The following is a 16,380-nucleotide window of genomic DNA, read 5'->3' as shown; positions in this document are numbered from 1 at the left end:
CAGATTCTTCTTGTTTGTGATGTAACGATAATTTTATCAGTAAAGGAATACCACATTACCATTCTCGAGTTGTAAACTGAACACCCCGCTAAATTAACGTGACATATCCCCTTCAGAATGGCACCAAAAGGCAATATTGTTTCCTTGGAACATTGAGTTTTCCTTGCTAGCGTTTTTTTCATCCTCTTGGTTTCGATTTGCTTGTCTTATCTTTTTACGGCTGTTTCTTCCGCTGCTGTTTTCTACCCCAGCGAGAAAAATCTATGACGCTTCATCAACCTCGTTCCCAGGGTCTCCATTGTCGAGTCATCGTCAAAAAGACCCTGAGAACGAAGTTGACGCTTCATATCCTGCTCTGTTGAGTGTACGCTAACGTTGCTGTAGAAACAACCATCACTTCTCTGTTAATGGCCCAATGATAACCTCCCTGTCAATCAAACGTCACAGTTCGGAAAAGGGTTTGTCATTTGGGAAACCACAGAGAGGTGAGGTGTTTAAAAGCCCACACAATTTGCAGGGAAAATATATGACGCTAAATAGAAAAAGGAACAGTTCCGTGGCCAAGGTTTTTCTCGCCGGGAAAAGCAAATCATATCAGCGGTAGAGAGAGACGAAAAAGACAAGGAAAACGAAATCGATGAGACGAAAACTACGGAGACGTAGGGACGTAATCCAAGCTGTTTTCTGGCAGGGGGGAGGGGGGGGGGGGTGGGCGTATCTTGACGGTAAACTACATAAGACGAAGAATGGCCAATAGAGCAGGAAAGCCCCGAGAGAAGCAGCCAATCAATGCACTTGACTTTATCAAAACTGAGTAAATGCTGTCACTTACGCAGGCAGTGTGAACTGTTCTTGGAGCCCGTGAAAGCGGTGGAGTAGTTTTTAGGACAGGGTTGACATTCGGGTTTTCCTTGATCATCCTGATAAAATCCAATGTGACAATCGACGCACGTGTTGGTATTGTTGTCTCCATAAGTCCCGGGAGGACAATTCACTAAACAAAATAAATTGGATTTAGAGCGTTGATGCTTGATTGATTTGCTGCTTAAACCGAAAAGTAAAAAGGTTACAACAGAAAAAAAATGACTTACACTTAAGAAAAACGGTAACTCTAACAATACCAAACAAATCTGTAGTCCTTGAGAGATTCTTGAAAACGGGATGAACTCAAGCCGTACGAGTCCCTAGGGTTAGTGTGCGACATTACCGAACCTCTTACCGTTGCAGTTACTGCTGCTTTCCTTTTGTAGAGAGACAGGCTGTTATGCGCGGTATACAACAGGGCAAAGGGTGATTCACGGACAAAAAAGAGAATTCGAATTGTGCCGGAAGAAACTAGCTCAAAATGGTACTTGGAATAAAAATTTATAAATGTGTAATTAAGTGTATACATTTAAAAAAATCATTCCATGCATTGGATGAGATGGAAAATAGCCTCTGACGCGACGCATGGCGCCGAGTTGGCTTTAACAGGCACGAATGGAATGATTGTTTGTTCAATTACTTGGAAGCTTTGCTTCTCGCTGCAATGAGCGGATAACAGATATTTATAAAATTACTTTGAGGTTGCGTGCGAGACAGGTTCGAGAATGTTGCGGGACTGTTTAGGGAACGAGTCACTGCTTATACAGTCGTTTACTCTTTACTTTCGCATGTTCTTGTACGATAACAATTCAATTCGCTGCAGTGGTCTCCCTGCCTAATAATCCTATGTTTACAAATATTGTATTCAAATTAAGCGAAGCTAAATAAATAAATTACCTTAATCTTTATAACTTACATTGTTAGTAAGTAAACGCTGTGTGTAATAACATCTCACTGACTTTTTGATCAAAGCTTTCGTTGTCCGGACAAATTTACACCTTGGAAAGGGAGCCATCGTTTTTAAATTGCCATTGTGCAATATTTGCAATATTCTGGTGGTTTAGAAAGCTCAGCTCTTGGTATATCACTTTCTTGCAACTTGAGGTCTTGCTCCGAGAACGCAATGATGCAAATGCACTTCCCAAAACAGCCCCACGATGTAATTCTACAAGGCTCTCGACCCAGTCTCCTGCGCAACCTCAAAGTCGCCAATAAGAATTTTAATAATGCAATAATACTGCAGCCTGGCATCAGGGCTTGGATTCAAAAAGCCAGAGCTTTAGGCTTAATTACCGTTTTCACAATAGAAGATGAACAAATCGTCTGGACGGGCAAATCTACTGCTGTGAAAACGGCACGAATAAATGTTTAGATGACTTAGTCGCCTGAAATTTGTCCGTCTAGGAAGAAGATTTCTCCCTCCATGCCCCAAAACTAGTTGTCGAAACGATGGATTATCCGCCGGATAAATCAAGCGAAACCAATTGCACTATATATCTAATGGATAGTGATTTATCCGTTAGATAGCGTTATCCACCTTTTGAAACACAATAACAACTGACCTTTTATTTTAAAAAATGGTAAGTTTTAAAGCTAATCGATATAGCTTTAAGCAAAGCGGGTAAACAAAAAAACAAAAAAAAAAACAAAGAAATGTTAATAGGATAAAATTAAAAAATTCAAAAATTGAAAAAATATAAAAAAGATATGCATAAAATTAATGCAAGACGAAATCAATGTCAATTAAGGGATCCATTTGCGGTGACTCTTCACTAAAGTTCAAGTTTCTGAGGGCGGGAGCCGTTTTTGCCCTTTTAGCATAATCTCTTGCGCTGACAGCGGATGGTTCTGAAAGATTCCAAGTAATGGATCCTCTGTATGTGGATGTTTTGACCTTATAAGAGTCGAATAAAGAGTCCCACTTAGCTATTTTTCTTACATCTACAGAGGGCATGTCGCGCGGGAGGTTATATATAACTCTAGCAGCCCTACAATGTATGGATTCCAAAGCGTTAAAATCGTTCTTATTTGTGCAACATCCCCAAACTGGTAGCGCATATGAAACCGAGGTTAAAATAACTTAAAAATGTAGATCTAAAAGTGAAATCCTGCGTAAAAAGCGACTTGGTTTGATCAGATTTAGCTTGTTAACGAACACTCTCTTAAGCTCTGATGGGTGTTTTGTTTACGTAAGCATGTTGTCGATGATTACCGCCTAACAGCTTAGAACTTTAAGTCCATTTTATGAGTTGATGGTTAACTTTTAAACTTCCTAAGGGACCGATAAAATTTCTTTTAAGGGTCATTCCCTCACACTTTTTGTGGTGTGGTACCAAAAGGGGACAGAAGAACAAGTCGACGTAAGTCCGAACTAAATTCTAGTTAGACGAACAAATCTACAAATTTAGCATTGCGGGGAAATGGAACTAACGATGGAGGCAATGTTTTATGGGACGTTTTCAATATGGCGGGAAGAAAGAAGGTTGGCGCGAAGAGTAAGGTAACCGAGCAATACCTAGTGGCAGTCTTCATGCATCTTCTTGCCCGTCTTTTGTGAATTTATAAGGAACAACACTAGAAATTAGTTGTCTTGAATTCACAATAGTCCGTCTAAACGGACGATTTGTCCGTTGAGACGATTTATTCATCTTCTAGTGTGAAAACGGGAATGTCGAGCTTAATATCAAAATATTGGAAGTTGTCTGTTTCTATACCAATATAGCGACCGTTTCGGTCTTTCCTCTCCAAAAAGACTGATTAATTCCTGACTAGAGAAGCCGATGAAAAACTCCTCCAACCACATTCCTTAACTTCATGCTAAACTCTTCCATACGGCATGGTCTTTTAGTGAATCATGCACACAATTGGTTTCAACAAGGGAAAATGAGGGGACAGAGAAGGAGGCTCCCGGTCCAGCCCTTGGGATATGTCATGTCCACGAAAGTTATTTTTAGACGAGCGGAAGTCTTCCGAGACGTCCGCATGCAGGCCAACCTCGGTCCGATGTTTGAAAGAAAATATATATTCATCAGCCTTCCACGCGCGCCATCATTTTCTCTTTTCACTAAGAACCTGAGAGCGAGGCAAGACTGCATGCGGACGTCTCAGAAGACAGCCTTCCGCTAGAACAAAGACTTCCGCTCGTCTAAAAATAACTTTCGTGGACATAACATATCCCGGCCAACGCCTTGAGCCTCCTTCTCTGTCCCCTCATTTTCTCTTGGTTTCAACAAGCGAGCGACTCTCTCAACGCCTGCTAAATTGATGTATTTCGAGATGAAAAGTGTAATGTCGTGGTATTTGTCCATAAAACCACCTTTAAGACTGAGAATACCTACAGCATACTCGGTCATCCACATTAACTGAGCCACCTTGGCAAGGTACACCAGCTACATAGTCCCTGTACACTAAAGGATAAAAAGGAGACAACTAAGTAACTTCTAAGAAATAAGCATACTTAAAGCACTTCGAACTCTATCTAATTTTAACATAAACAATTTACTTTGGGAAAAAGACAAAGAAGAGATATGCACGAGAAAACTGAGCTCTTGAGGCCGATCGTGGCAACATTAAATATCGGGGATGACTTTGCGGACAGTGCAAACGGTTGGAGCCGATTAGTTTGGAAAGCGATGAAATAGTCTAGAGCACTCCAGCATTAAAACCTGTAAGAAAAACAACGCAATAGACAACATAGGCAGTACTGGTGTGGGAGTCCATTGGTACCCTTTGCAAAGACCTAGACCTAATAGATCGTTGCTGGGCACCAGAAAATATCCCAATGACATCGAACGCAAATTTTCTGGGTCACATAACATCGATGGCGAGACCAAATGGACTGTTGCTTTCTACTTAAGTTAAAAGCAATTTAAACCCTTTCAAGCTAGAACCAACATTTTCGCAACTCAGAAGGTAAGCAGGAGTAACCTTCTGACTTCAAACATACATAGCTATAAAGTGACTGGTTAGTATGAATCCCTGTAAACGTCAAAAGCCAAGAGAGTGTGCCACAAATAATTTTGAATTAACAGCGAATGTGCGAAATCTGTTGACAGTTGTTGTTGTTTGGTCGAAACTCGGTTGCAAATAAATTAATCGAAACTACTAACCCTAACCGGTCCTTTTCTTGGAGAAATTGAAAACTGAATATGTCGTGCTATGTGCATGGTCAAGGCCAAAACAGGAAACAAAAACATGAAGCACCAAAACTATGTCGTTGTTCATAATTATTTTACATATTGTAGACCTTTTGATTGGAGAACTACTACGACTATCAATCAATCTCGACCCCAGAGCTCTCGTTTTTTGCGTTTGTCTGCGCAGACGTTACATTCCAGGCACTGGTGAGGAGATTGAACGACTGGTACGAGTTTAGAGTACTGAGCATGGGCATTAGGTTTTGATGTCGAGTCGCGTGTGTTCCTAACCACAAAAACTCGAACTCCAGTCTAAATGTCGCTATTTACTACGCTTCAATGATGTTGGTCAAAAGTACTGCAAACATAATTATAGAGTATGCAGGTTAACTGACTTACTCATACAATCCAGACTCCCTGATAGGACAGCACTTTCAAAAGTCCGTGATAACCACTTGTTATTTTCACATAGGTAAGACGGATTAACAAATAACCCAGTATATCCCGGGGGCTGTGGGTTAAAGAAATAGCCTTGATTGCAACGAAGCTGTAGGAAAATACCAAACCTAGATGCCGTTCCATTTTGGGGATCAGCTATTGTCGGGCAAGACGTTCCTGAAACAGAAAATACAGAGACCCAGGAGAATTAAAACGAGCGAATTTTGAATAAAGAGCTGTCATCCGAGCTTCAGCCGAGGTAGCTTATTCCAAAAGTGGCGAAAATTAGCCTTTATTGCCTCGTTGAAGGTCACGTATTCTTTTGAATGTAAATTAACTTAAAAACGAAATGGCAATGGTCAAATAAATGGACAAAAAACTGAGGTCGCTTTTTTTTTACGTTGTGTCCTCCAACTACATCTAAACCATTTATTAAAGGACCGAATAACTTTCGCCCAATGCCAAACCATAGCTAAGCGCCAATGATAGGGATGAAGGAAGACCTACAATGATAATGGTAGCTTTAGTCATGGGCTCCTGCTTTAGTCAAATGACGTTGAACGAAGAGCGTTAAAATTGCAGAATAGTGAGTTATCCAAAGGACATAGTGATTCGGCCTTTAAACCCTATTGTCCCTCGGTTCCTTCAACCTAGGGGAAAAATATCCGATCTCACCGGGGAAGTGAGCAAATGTCATTATGAATGTCTTAAGATAGGTCATAGTCCTTTTTTAACTAACGCGTCCTTGGTGCTTGTCCCTATCTTTAAAAAAGAGCTAGAGTGCCACCTGTGGATAGCGGCAAATGTATCTGGGACCAATTAGCCAATATCAAAAATACCATAAGACTTTTTGTTCCTCCAAAATTCTGCATAAGCATTGTTTCCAGTTTCTCTTGGGACTGTTATGAGTCCAAAGAGAAAATAAAAACAATGCTTATGTAAAATTCTGGAGGGCAAAGAAAAAATTGAGACAAACCTTAACAACATGGATTTGGCGTAAACGTTTTAAAAATACCTATTTCTTTTCTCATTTTATTCGACAAAACTGAACAGAAATGTTAAGAATATTAGCTTATCTATAAGTTTATGAAGGGTAGAAGTGATCTGCAGAATTTAAAGCAATGGTCTCTTTAATTGAAACACCCGAAAATTCAGGCGGTATCAACGCGATTCGAACCCATGACTTCCGCAATGCCGGAGCAATGCTTTACCAACTGAGTCATAAAGTCACTCAGTCGGGAACACGTTAATTTGTTGGGCTCATGTGTGTTCCTGAGAAAGGACTGACGAATGAAAGAAATGTATATTTGAAGTATGGGTCACAGACGAAAGGTAGAAGTCATCTTCGCACTTATCTGGACAAATTACGCACTTGTTGCCAGTGACGGTCAAACCATCACTTAAACTGTCTAGTTAAGTGCGAGGATCACTTGATCTACCTTTCGTCCATAACCCACAATTCAAATATGCATTTCTCTCACTATATGTTTACATAGAAAATTCTTAATTGCCGCTACGGATGCTTGCATTGTTTCGAAAGAGAAATTATTGAGTTTCAAAAAATAAGCATGCGTGATAGTTTTACAAGGGTATCACAGCTCTGGCTATTACAAGGAATCAACCTACCCTCTAAGGTCACGTTGAAGAGGCAATAGGCAACGTTACCGGCGGCGTCGGTAGCCTCGTATCGAACAATTAATGTCCTGTATGCATCCATTAAGAAGCCTGGCTGACGGTTGGAAATAATATTAACCACTTTCACATTATCACTGAAAGTTGGTGGAGTCCAATACATGGCTTTTTGCAGTACGTTTGTAGTGTCTAACACATCCGAAGGGCAGCTTACTACTGAGGGCGGTGTCACGTCTGAAAAATTTGAATTTAAAAAAAATTAAAGCGACGTCATTTTTCTATGATGGTGACTTGGACGTACTCGGAAAGGATCCGAGTTCTCTTTCACAGGACCCGAACCTTTGACATTCCGATTACAAGTACGGGTTCTCCGCCTGCCACTGAGCTAAATAGGAGACTAGGGTCACGTGACAATAGGCCATTTCCTAATTCATGTCTGCCTCCTCTTCAAACCGAAGTTTTTAAGATGGTAATTAGTTCTACTTTACACATGAATGAAAACTAATTTTTATAAGGAAAAACTTTGCACTTAGGCTCGCTTTAAGGAGGAGGCAGACCCGAACTCGCAAATGGCCTATTTCGCAACAAATCCAAAATTCTGGAATGTTCTTCCAAACTCCACGCGACATTTAAAAATTTGGTTCATGTTATACCGAGCGTATATACAGCTATGATGCGCTCCGTTTGTTTCGAGTAAGAGTTGCTCGAAGTGCAGTGAAGAGCAGGCAATCATGGCCTCTCGACCGTTTTCCAAACTTCCGAAGCGTACCATTGCTCAGGTTGCAAATGCATCATCTGCAAAGCAAGAACGTTTGAATAGAGAGTTTTCACTCACGTGATGAGTAAACTTGTTTTTCCACTGCCGTTCCATTGTTTAGGTACACCAACATGGCCGCCGTGACGTCACAAGAAAACACTCTATATGTTATGAAGGGAAACTTACCTTTGAAGCCACGTCACTCACGTGCTTTTCGCACGAAACCTTAACCCTAGTTTAGGGTAGCGATGCAAACATAAGTCAGTTGGAGAAACCTACCGCAAAATCGATTGCGTTTTCATCACCAGAAATCGTTGTCAGGAAAACAGACACGAATTGACAACAAGTAAATGAACTAGCGTTTGTCGCTTGAGCTAGTGTTTGCGTCGCTTGTGAAGACAAGCTTTTGACCAAAAAAGGAAGTGCAAGAGAGTATTTCCGGTGCGGTTGATATTGTGGGAAATTTGCCTTTGTTTTGCTATCGTTCGTCTTTCTTTTTGGACTACTCATTGCTTTCAGCCAAGTACGTCATAAACGCGGTCCTCGAGTTGATTATGAAGCACGTTCGCACTTCTCAAAATTCGTGCCATGAATATGCATCGTCATTCGTTATACATTGTATCCCGAAAACGTGCATTTTGTGTATTCCGACTTAAAGCATTTTAGATTTACTTGGGAAGATGAACTTACCAATCACAGTGACATAGAAACTGCAGCTCTTCGATGTTCCGCTATCACCAATTCCTGTCCACGTGATACGATGCCTGCCAACAGGGAAAGGATAGTTCTCATTATAGTTGCTAGGCAACACTGTAATGTTTTGCATGTTTGTGCGAGGAAGCTGCCATTTGAATCCAAGAACCACTGTTGACTTGTTTGCCCAAAGCTCTTCCTGTCTGTTGATTGGACAAGCGATCCACGGATCCGTGTAAACTGAAAACATTACAAACAATCCTTATTTTCCATTTTTGGTCATTTTTACTTAGCTCAGAGGCCAAGACAAACCAACAGAACTCTTCCAATTATAGTTACGTCCATCGCAAAATAAGAGGAAATATGGAAGGATTACATTACGTCACATCACGCCATGTTGTTGGAGCTAAATTTACAGCTACGAAAACATTCGGAGTGAAAAATATAAAAGGGTTGTTGAATTAGGTTATTGTGTGAGATTAATAGTGCTTGGTGGTTAATGACACTTGGATAAAACGATTCCTTAATATACTCACTGCTAAGATACTTGTGAAATCAGTTGCGTGATTGATGAGCTGAGTTGAAAATACTTGACGAGAGAGGACGATGAGTTAACGAGTTAACTCATAAGACAGATATGTAAGTGTAAGCTCCAAGAAAGGACTTCAGGGGCTCGTTTCTCGAAAGTCCCGAAACTTTACGGGCTACTTTCGGGTGTCACAATTCGGCCTCTGTATTTCAAGAACGGGGAGGATTTAAGTCGTCAAACTTACAACCCTTTAAAGTTCAAGATCAAAAGGCAGGAAGCGACTAAGAATCTCAATCGTCATAAACTTGCACGCGCAATATTATCGGGGGGAGGGGGGGGGGGGGGAACGGGCTACTATTCTGAACGAAAAAGGAGTAGAGACTTCGCTCGTTTATCGAACTTTGGGACCTGAACTTTAAAAGGAGGCCAAGAGAGTGTCTGCTTACCTTCACTGCCCATCCCAAAAAAAAAAAAGAGCATAAAACCCAGCCATCTGTCAACACTCATTATTTTTTACGGACAAGGAATATGAAAATAACTTAAAAGTCATGTCAAGGATTGTGGCAGTTTCAAACAGTTGTAAAGAGCGACGAAGCTAAATTCTTACCGCAATGTAATGCTACTGAGCAGCTGCTATGTTCACTGAAGTGCTACAAGATGGTGGCTGTTGTTAAACGATTCTTACCTCTTACGCAGGACAATGGAGCGATATCAGTCCAACTTGTGTCGTTCTGACACGTGGTGTAGCGAGGACCGCTCAGTTCATATCCATCACCACAGTAGAAGACACATCGTGTGCCATATTCCACGTCTGCTTGAGAACACGATGCAGGGACGACGCTGACATCGCTGGGTGGAGACAAACGCTGGCAAACAACCGCTGTAGAGAGAAAGGTTAATTCATACAAATTGATAGTAACATCTGTAGTCCTGAAAGAAGCGTCTTTGTGTTAGAAAAAAGGAGTAGATTGCATGCACTGCTAACCTCGATTTCCGGCACCGTACTATAAGGTAACGCTCCTTTTGAAAACCAACAACAGCGACGCCAATAATACAATACAATAATACAATACATACTTAATTAACCGCTCCCCATAGGGGCTTTTCAGGGCCAATGAAACAATCAACGAAACAACAGAACACAACAACAACTACTGTTAAGAATCCCAACTGGCCGGAGGCAAACCAGTTGGCTATTTACAAGTGCAGCTGGGAAGTTGAACCAGAGAATACCAGGAACAAATTCAGCGAGTGGTCAGAGCGGGTCTTGAACCCGGGAGTTCCGGATCTCAAGGCAAGCGCCCTAACCACTGGGCCACACTGCCACACTAATCTCAAAATGATTAGTTAAATGGAGCAAAAACAACGGTTCTCCATTTCTTGCACGTACCTTTTACATTCTGGAATATTAATTTGACGTTCTCGCCCTGATAACGAGACCTTCAGGAACAAAAACGGGAGGAACGGTGTCCGGGAACTACTGTACAGTGTTGAAACTGGGAGATTTGACGATGTGAGCTCCCGTTTTACATGAAGCTTGACATTGGGTAGTTTCAAGTTCCAGGCAAGGATGCGACAAATTTCATGCTTTTCTAAAAGAAGCAGCCCACCGTTTGCCGTTTCACGTAAACTAGATGCTGAATCTCTCAGATAAATCTGGCTAATCCTGACTCTCGACTCCTCTGGGCATTTTTGAAAATATGGATGAAGTGTGGTTGTCACCGACAACAATCGAACTTTGCGACTAACTACGTCCCTAACAAGTGAAATGCTACGATCGTCGTCGCTTTGAATCCTTACAGCCCGCAGTTCGAAAGATATGTTTTATTTATTCAGTTTACAATCATTAAATCACCTCGAACTGGATATAGGGAGTACGAACTCGGAACTGACCAGTTCCCATGCAAACGGCTTGATAGCTTAGATGGTGCAGTGTACCGCAAGCGCGTCCGTGTGCTGGGGATTTCCTCAGTCTTCCTTTGCAACTACTTAAAGGCCCGAGCAAACCGTTTTAACATTTGCCTCAACATCCGTTCGATTTTGCTGAATTATGTTGAACGACGTTGACTGCTGGGGTAGGCGAACAGTTTCAACTTCGATTCAACATGTTTCAACGCGCGGTTAAAAGTCGAGTCTGAACACGAGTGAATATTAATGGTGTTTCTAGTACGAAAAAAAAAAGAAACATGTATGGGAGACTTAGCTGGTAAAAGCTATTCTCTTGTAATTTAAATTTTGCCAACCTCAGAACAAAAGAATCCTTTGTTTCGACAGTCAATAGATCTCTGGTTGGTACATTAATGACAATAGGTGACGTAGCGGTGAGTATCGCTATAATACAGAGAGCGGGGCGGAATGTGGAGAGAACCAATCACCATTCAGCGAAATTTGACTATTTCTAAAAAAGCCTTTTCCCGGCAGGACACCTGCACTTCAGCCCATTCTTCCCTTCATTCGCAGTACGAGTCCCTCGTATAAGATTTATAAGAGACGGCTAGAAGTTTGTTTACTTTGTTTTCCAATCAACGACAAAGAACTTCTTACGTCTACAATGAAGCACGCTTCCATTCCACAATCCATCCATCTGACATTGGAGTGAAGGATCTCCGCCGCTCACATAGTGGCCAGAAACGCAACCATAGGTGCAAATTGTGTTACGTCTGATGTTTGCTCGGTCGTCAGTGCAAGTTGCAGGGGTGATGTGACCGCGGAAAGGAGCTTCCAGAGCAGGACAATAGATTTCTAACATACGAAAGAAAGAAAGCAGATTACCAACACTACCAGGAAAACCCTTCATAACACGACCACCGAATCCTAAGCCAATTTATTCGGCGACAAAATACGGCCTATAAACTCATCGGACTGTAACAACTTGTCATTGCGTGATGGCGCCTTAAGATAAACGCAATTTTCTTTGCAATCGAACTTGCCTGCTGTCTATGCACTCGACACCGGAAACATTCTTTCGTTTCTATTGTATCTATAAATAAGATCACTTCAGTATGATGTACACGAAAAAATTACTCAGTTCTGATTGGGTTAAAAAGAGTGCAGGTCTCGTGTAACACGGATGCAGATTTGTAACACGAGTGCAAATTACAAGTACAAGTTTCCAACTTTACAGTTTAATAATTTTTGAACGTTCGTCTTGTAAAACTTGAATTTGACAAACGCTGTAATCTGTTTCAACCGATCAGGTGAATGAACTTTATAGAAAATTAAAGCGCGCGCTATTAAAATTTCACTTGTTTTTGTACATTAGTAATACGTAATCACATGAATTCTCCTGAAGTTTTCGAGGTTACAAATTGCACTCACCTTACAGGATTGAGCAAGTTTGATGGTCTAAAAAAATTACTCTTATTTAGTTATTCCAAATTGTACTCGAAATCATGTAATTACCTATCCTAAAATTCACGTAACACGAGAGCGTCTCTCTATCTGTAACCATTATTTTTCTCACTCTCGTAGTCAAAAGGTTCTTTTACACCTACCCTCACAAGCCTTGTCATCTTCCATAAGTCGGTATCCGACATTACAGGAGCAATAGTATCCTCCTTCAAAGTTCGAACAATTCTGTTCACAGTCACCATAGTTCAGTTCAGTGCATTCATCGACGTCTGAAGAGAAGACGAAAACCCGATTCAGTGTACCAAGGGCACGAAGCCTAAATTTTACAGTATAAAATGTCTGACCAGGGTGTTGGTTGGAATGATGAATGCGCGCTACTCTTCCTATCAAACCTTCGTTTGTGGTCAACTAGTAAAAGCCAAACTGTGGTCGAAAACAACCAGTCAAGTGTAGCGTGAAAAATATGAAAGCACGCAATCTTTGACCAAAACATTGACAAGACCCACCTTAAATAATGGATGTCGCCTGAAATGGGGTTCGTTTAAGGGCCGTTTTGAGGCAGTTTATTGTGAGAATATTTGAGGTTTTTAGCTGTATATAACAAGCAGCGTTGCGATGGGAACGAACGAACCCTACCTTCACATCCCCTTGAATCACTTTTAAGTTTGTAGCCTGCTCTGCAATCACAGTTGAAGCTTCCACCGGTGTTGTTACACACATGTTCACATCCAGCGTTATTCAAGTTGCATTCGTTGAAATCTGAAAGAACAGGCAGTTGAATGAATATCTTTGAGGATAAAATAATGTTTATTAATGAAGGTGATGTAAATTAAAAGCGCTCCGAAAAACATAAAATTCAACCGGCAGATTGACCGTCACTCTTTAGCTAAAGCTATTTTAAATTCATACTTAACGGGGATAATTTCTAAACTAGTGGTAATCATGGATTAGTATAAGGTGCGTTCGAGATCTAGTAATAGAATATATTTTTAATTACACTGATTGCCCAGGAATATTCAGAGTATGTGGACTTGTGTGGTGCTTTCAGGCAGAGTTATAAGGCACTCGTATGAAATCGACGCGCAAGTGAGTCAACCAGTCCAAGACCAAGCGCACGAAGAACGATGAACCAATCATAATTCAATGTAACTTGCTCAAAGCTCACGGGGAAATACGCAGGTACAAGTCATAATTGTTTTTGGTTTTGCTTCTCATTGGTTGAAAAAGTGAAGCGCGAGATTTCAAAGCCAATCGCCTGGCAAAGAAATGACACTGTGGTCATTTTCAAGACTGAACCTCCATACAGTTCAGAATTTTTAGATAGGTGCCATAAGCGTCGTTATATTTCTGCTCCAATAAACATTAAGGACCTTATGCATAGACAGGATAAAAAAAAAACTATTAAGTTTGACTAAAGTATTGGAACAAAATCCGCTAAATGAGGTTTTATCAAGGTAAAAACACTAGGACCGTAACTTACGTCGCAAGAGATGCTTCTACATCAAATTAACACGAAACGCTTAGAGAACACATTTGTAAATTGACGTGTTTTCAACTATAACATTTTATGATTGTTAATTACCAACTGCTACAGCTTTCATTGTACTTGTACTTTGCACTTATAGTTTTCCTTTTAGTTACGTCCATTTCATTTTGTATTATCGTATTTTTACTTGTAACATAAAATATGTGTCATTTATCTTATGCGGAATAAAGACGATTCTTATAATTGAACTTTATTCAAGTATCAACTGTAATTATCGCTGGCGCACTAATTGGGAACATTGTGCAGAAATCGTTTGGTTTTTGAGGAGTGGGACAACCGTAATACCCAGAGAAAAACCTCTCGAGGTCAAGAAAAGAACCAACGAACTCAACCCACGAGTGACGACAAGTCTGGGAATCGAACCCCAGCCATACTGATGGGAAGCGACTGCTCTTACCAATGTGCCATCATTAGCTCTTGTTTGCATGTAGTTGCATGTAAAGAAGTTTGATAAGAAATATTTTAAACCCACCCGATTTCAAGCGACCGATTCGGACTTGTTGCTAGCCGTTGAATCTATCAATAAACTGATCTCTTAATTCTTGATAGAACCTTCCTTTCATTTTATTCCCCTTTTTCTGTCAAGCGAAAACTTGTTTTGACGCTAATTTATGATAATGTGGAATTTAGAAAATGGCTGAGGGTCAAAAAGTGCATTTTTACCTTCGCAATCTGTTTCACTATTCTCCTTAAGTTCGTATCCCTGTTTACATGCGCAGTGGTAACTTCCGGGTGTGTTGATACAGACGCCATTCACAATATCACAGCCTCCATAGTTGACCTGGCATTCATCCTTGTCTGGAAATTAAAACCGAACAAAGTCACGAAACAGCTACGACTGGGAATAAATTCAGGCTAATCTCCCAAACACTATTTAAGTCTAGCTGAATCGAACCAATGTATGTACTCAAACGCTACGGTTTATTTAAGATTCATGGATTAAATTAAGAAACTACAGCGGCTGCGTCTGAGGCACAGAATATACTACTGCTTTTCGTGCGGCAAGCAAATTAGTACATTTCTTTGCCGCATTCTGAAAAACAACACCGTGAAATAGCATGAGCATACAACTGTAAATCGTTTATTCGCACTCTTTTCACGTCAAAACCATGTCTACCAATCCAGTCATATATAGTTTCATTTCTCCTACAGAACATTCGTTCTGGTATATCTCGTCCTTATCTTTGTGTCTAAACGAATAGTGATCAGTTTCCTTGTAGAAATCTACATAAGGTTCAACATGTAAAAAAGTAACATCTGCCAACAATCGCCATTTTCCAGTGATAACAAATTTAATTTCTTTAAGCGGCCAGTAGAGCAGTCCTCAGTCTTTAAGATAAATTTAGTTGCCCTTTTTTAACCTTATCCAACTTACAAATAAATAAATAAATAAATAAATAAATAAAATGAAGACTTCCAAAATTTGTGATGATTAGTGATGACTTATACTTCGAGAACTACAATATACTTCGAGAACTACAATGCAAATATTCTTAGCTTGTGTCTCTTGGCTTCCAATTCCACGTGCATGTGCAGGTTAATATCACAAGGAATAATGCGCTAGGAATTCTCAGGTCCAAACTACGGAGTCAAAATTTGGACTGTCGAGTGTCACGCAAGAAAGATACTACATGCGCAAAAAAATGTCATGATCACCCTGTGGTCATGGATAACTAACCATTCCCGAACAAGTGCTTAGCTTTAAATAGTGCAGATGCAGTCCCTAACGCTAGAAAGACCATACTTAGCGCGCATAGAACGACTGGTTTTCGTCTGCTTTGTTGGCGCTAGAGTTGCCTGCAATGTGTTTGACTTTGTAATAAAGTGTCCCACTTGACGGATCAATTTCAGCCGCAACCTTTATCGGAGGTTGAAACTTATGGCCATTCTCGTTAAACTTATGTGTTCGAGAATGATTAAAAAGTCATTACCACAAGGAGTTCTTGGAGTACTGTGATTGGTACAGTACCCGTCCATTGCAAATCAGATAACAACTCTTATGAGAGTTACATTTTCATAAGCACAACTACAGGCACTTAAAATAATATACAGATTTATTTAACTTACCAATACAGGTTTTCCCATCATAAGCGAGAACGAAACCAGGCCAGCATCCGCACTTGACCTGGAGATTGCACAAGTTATAGCAAACTTGTTCACATCCTCCGTTTTCAAGCTGGCACAGATCTGCCAAGGAGCCTAAATCACGAAAAAAAGGGCTTATGAGAAGTGAAGATAACTGAATCTTTAAGCCCATTCATTTTTAAACAATTATGTTCACCTCACTAAGCATTGGTTGATGGTTAAGACAACGTGTTAAATAACGTTTTCCAAACGACAAAAGCCACACATTTGCTTTCACCTTGACTTATTTATACTTTTCTTCGAAATTCCCACGTTAAAAAAAAAAAATCAGTATCTCGTTTCCGTCAAA

General features: G+C 40.5%; 1 protein-coding gene across 1 annotated transcript in view; it reads right to left on the bottom strand.

Annotated features, from left to right (window-relative positions):
* Positions 1-16,380, bottom strand: part of LOC138019387 (uncharacterized) — a 100,010-nt gene that overhangs the window by 17,115 nt on the left and 66,515 nt on the right. The window contains exons 31-41 of the mRNA XM_068866158.1: positions 16,014-16,145; positions 14,610-14,744; positions 13,037-13,159; positions 12,544-12,669; positions 11,594-11,791; positions 9,735-9,929; positions 8,518-8,760; positions 7,065-7,304; positions 5,400-5,615; positions 4,203-4,271; positions 833-994 (exon numbers count right to left, since the gene is read on the bottom strand). Coding sequence (XP_068722259.1) covers positions 833-994; positions 4,203-4,271; positions 5,400-5,615; positions 7,065-7,304; positions 8,518-8,760; positions 9,735-9,929; positions 11,594-11,791; positions 12,544-12,669; positions 13,037-13,159; positions 14,610-14,744; positions 16,014-16,145 — 1,839 coding nt within the window. The remainder of the gene's footprint in view (positions 1-832; positions 995-4,202; positions 4,272-5,399; positions 5,616-7,064; positions 7,305-8,517; positions 8,761-9,734; positions 9,930-11,593; positions 11,792-12,543; positions 12,670-13,036; positions 13,160-14,609; positions 14,745-16,013; positions 16,146-16,380) is intronic.

The sequence above is a fragment of the Montipora capricornis genome, chromosome 10, assembly GCF_036669925.1.
Source record: "Montipora capricornis isolate CH-2021 chromosome 10, ASM3666992v2, whole genome shotgun sequence".
Taxonomy (NCBI): Eukaryota; Metazoa; Cnidaria; class Anthozoa; order Scleractinia; family Acroporidae; genus Montipora; species Montipora capricornis.
The sequence above is the reverse complement of the archived record's forward strand: the minus strand, read 5'-3'. Positions and strand labels throughout refer to the sequence as shown.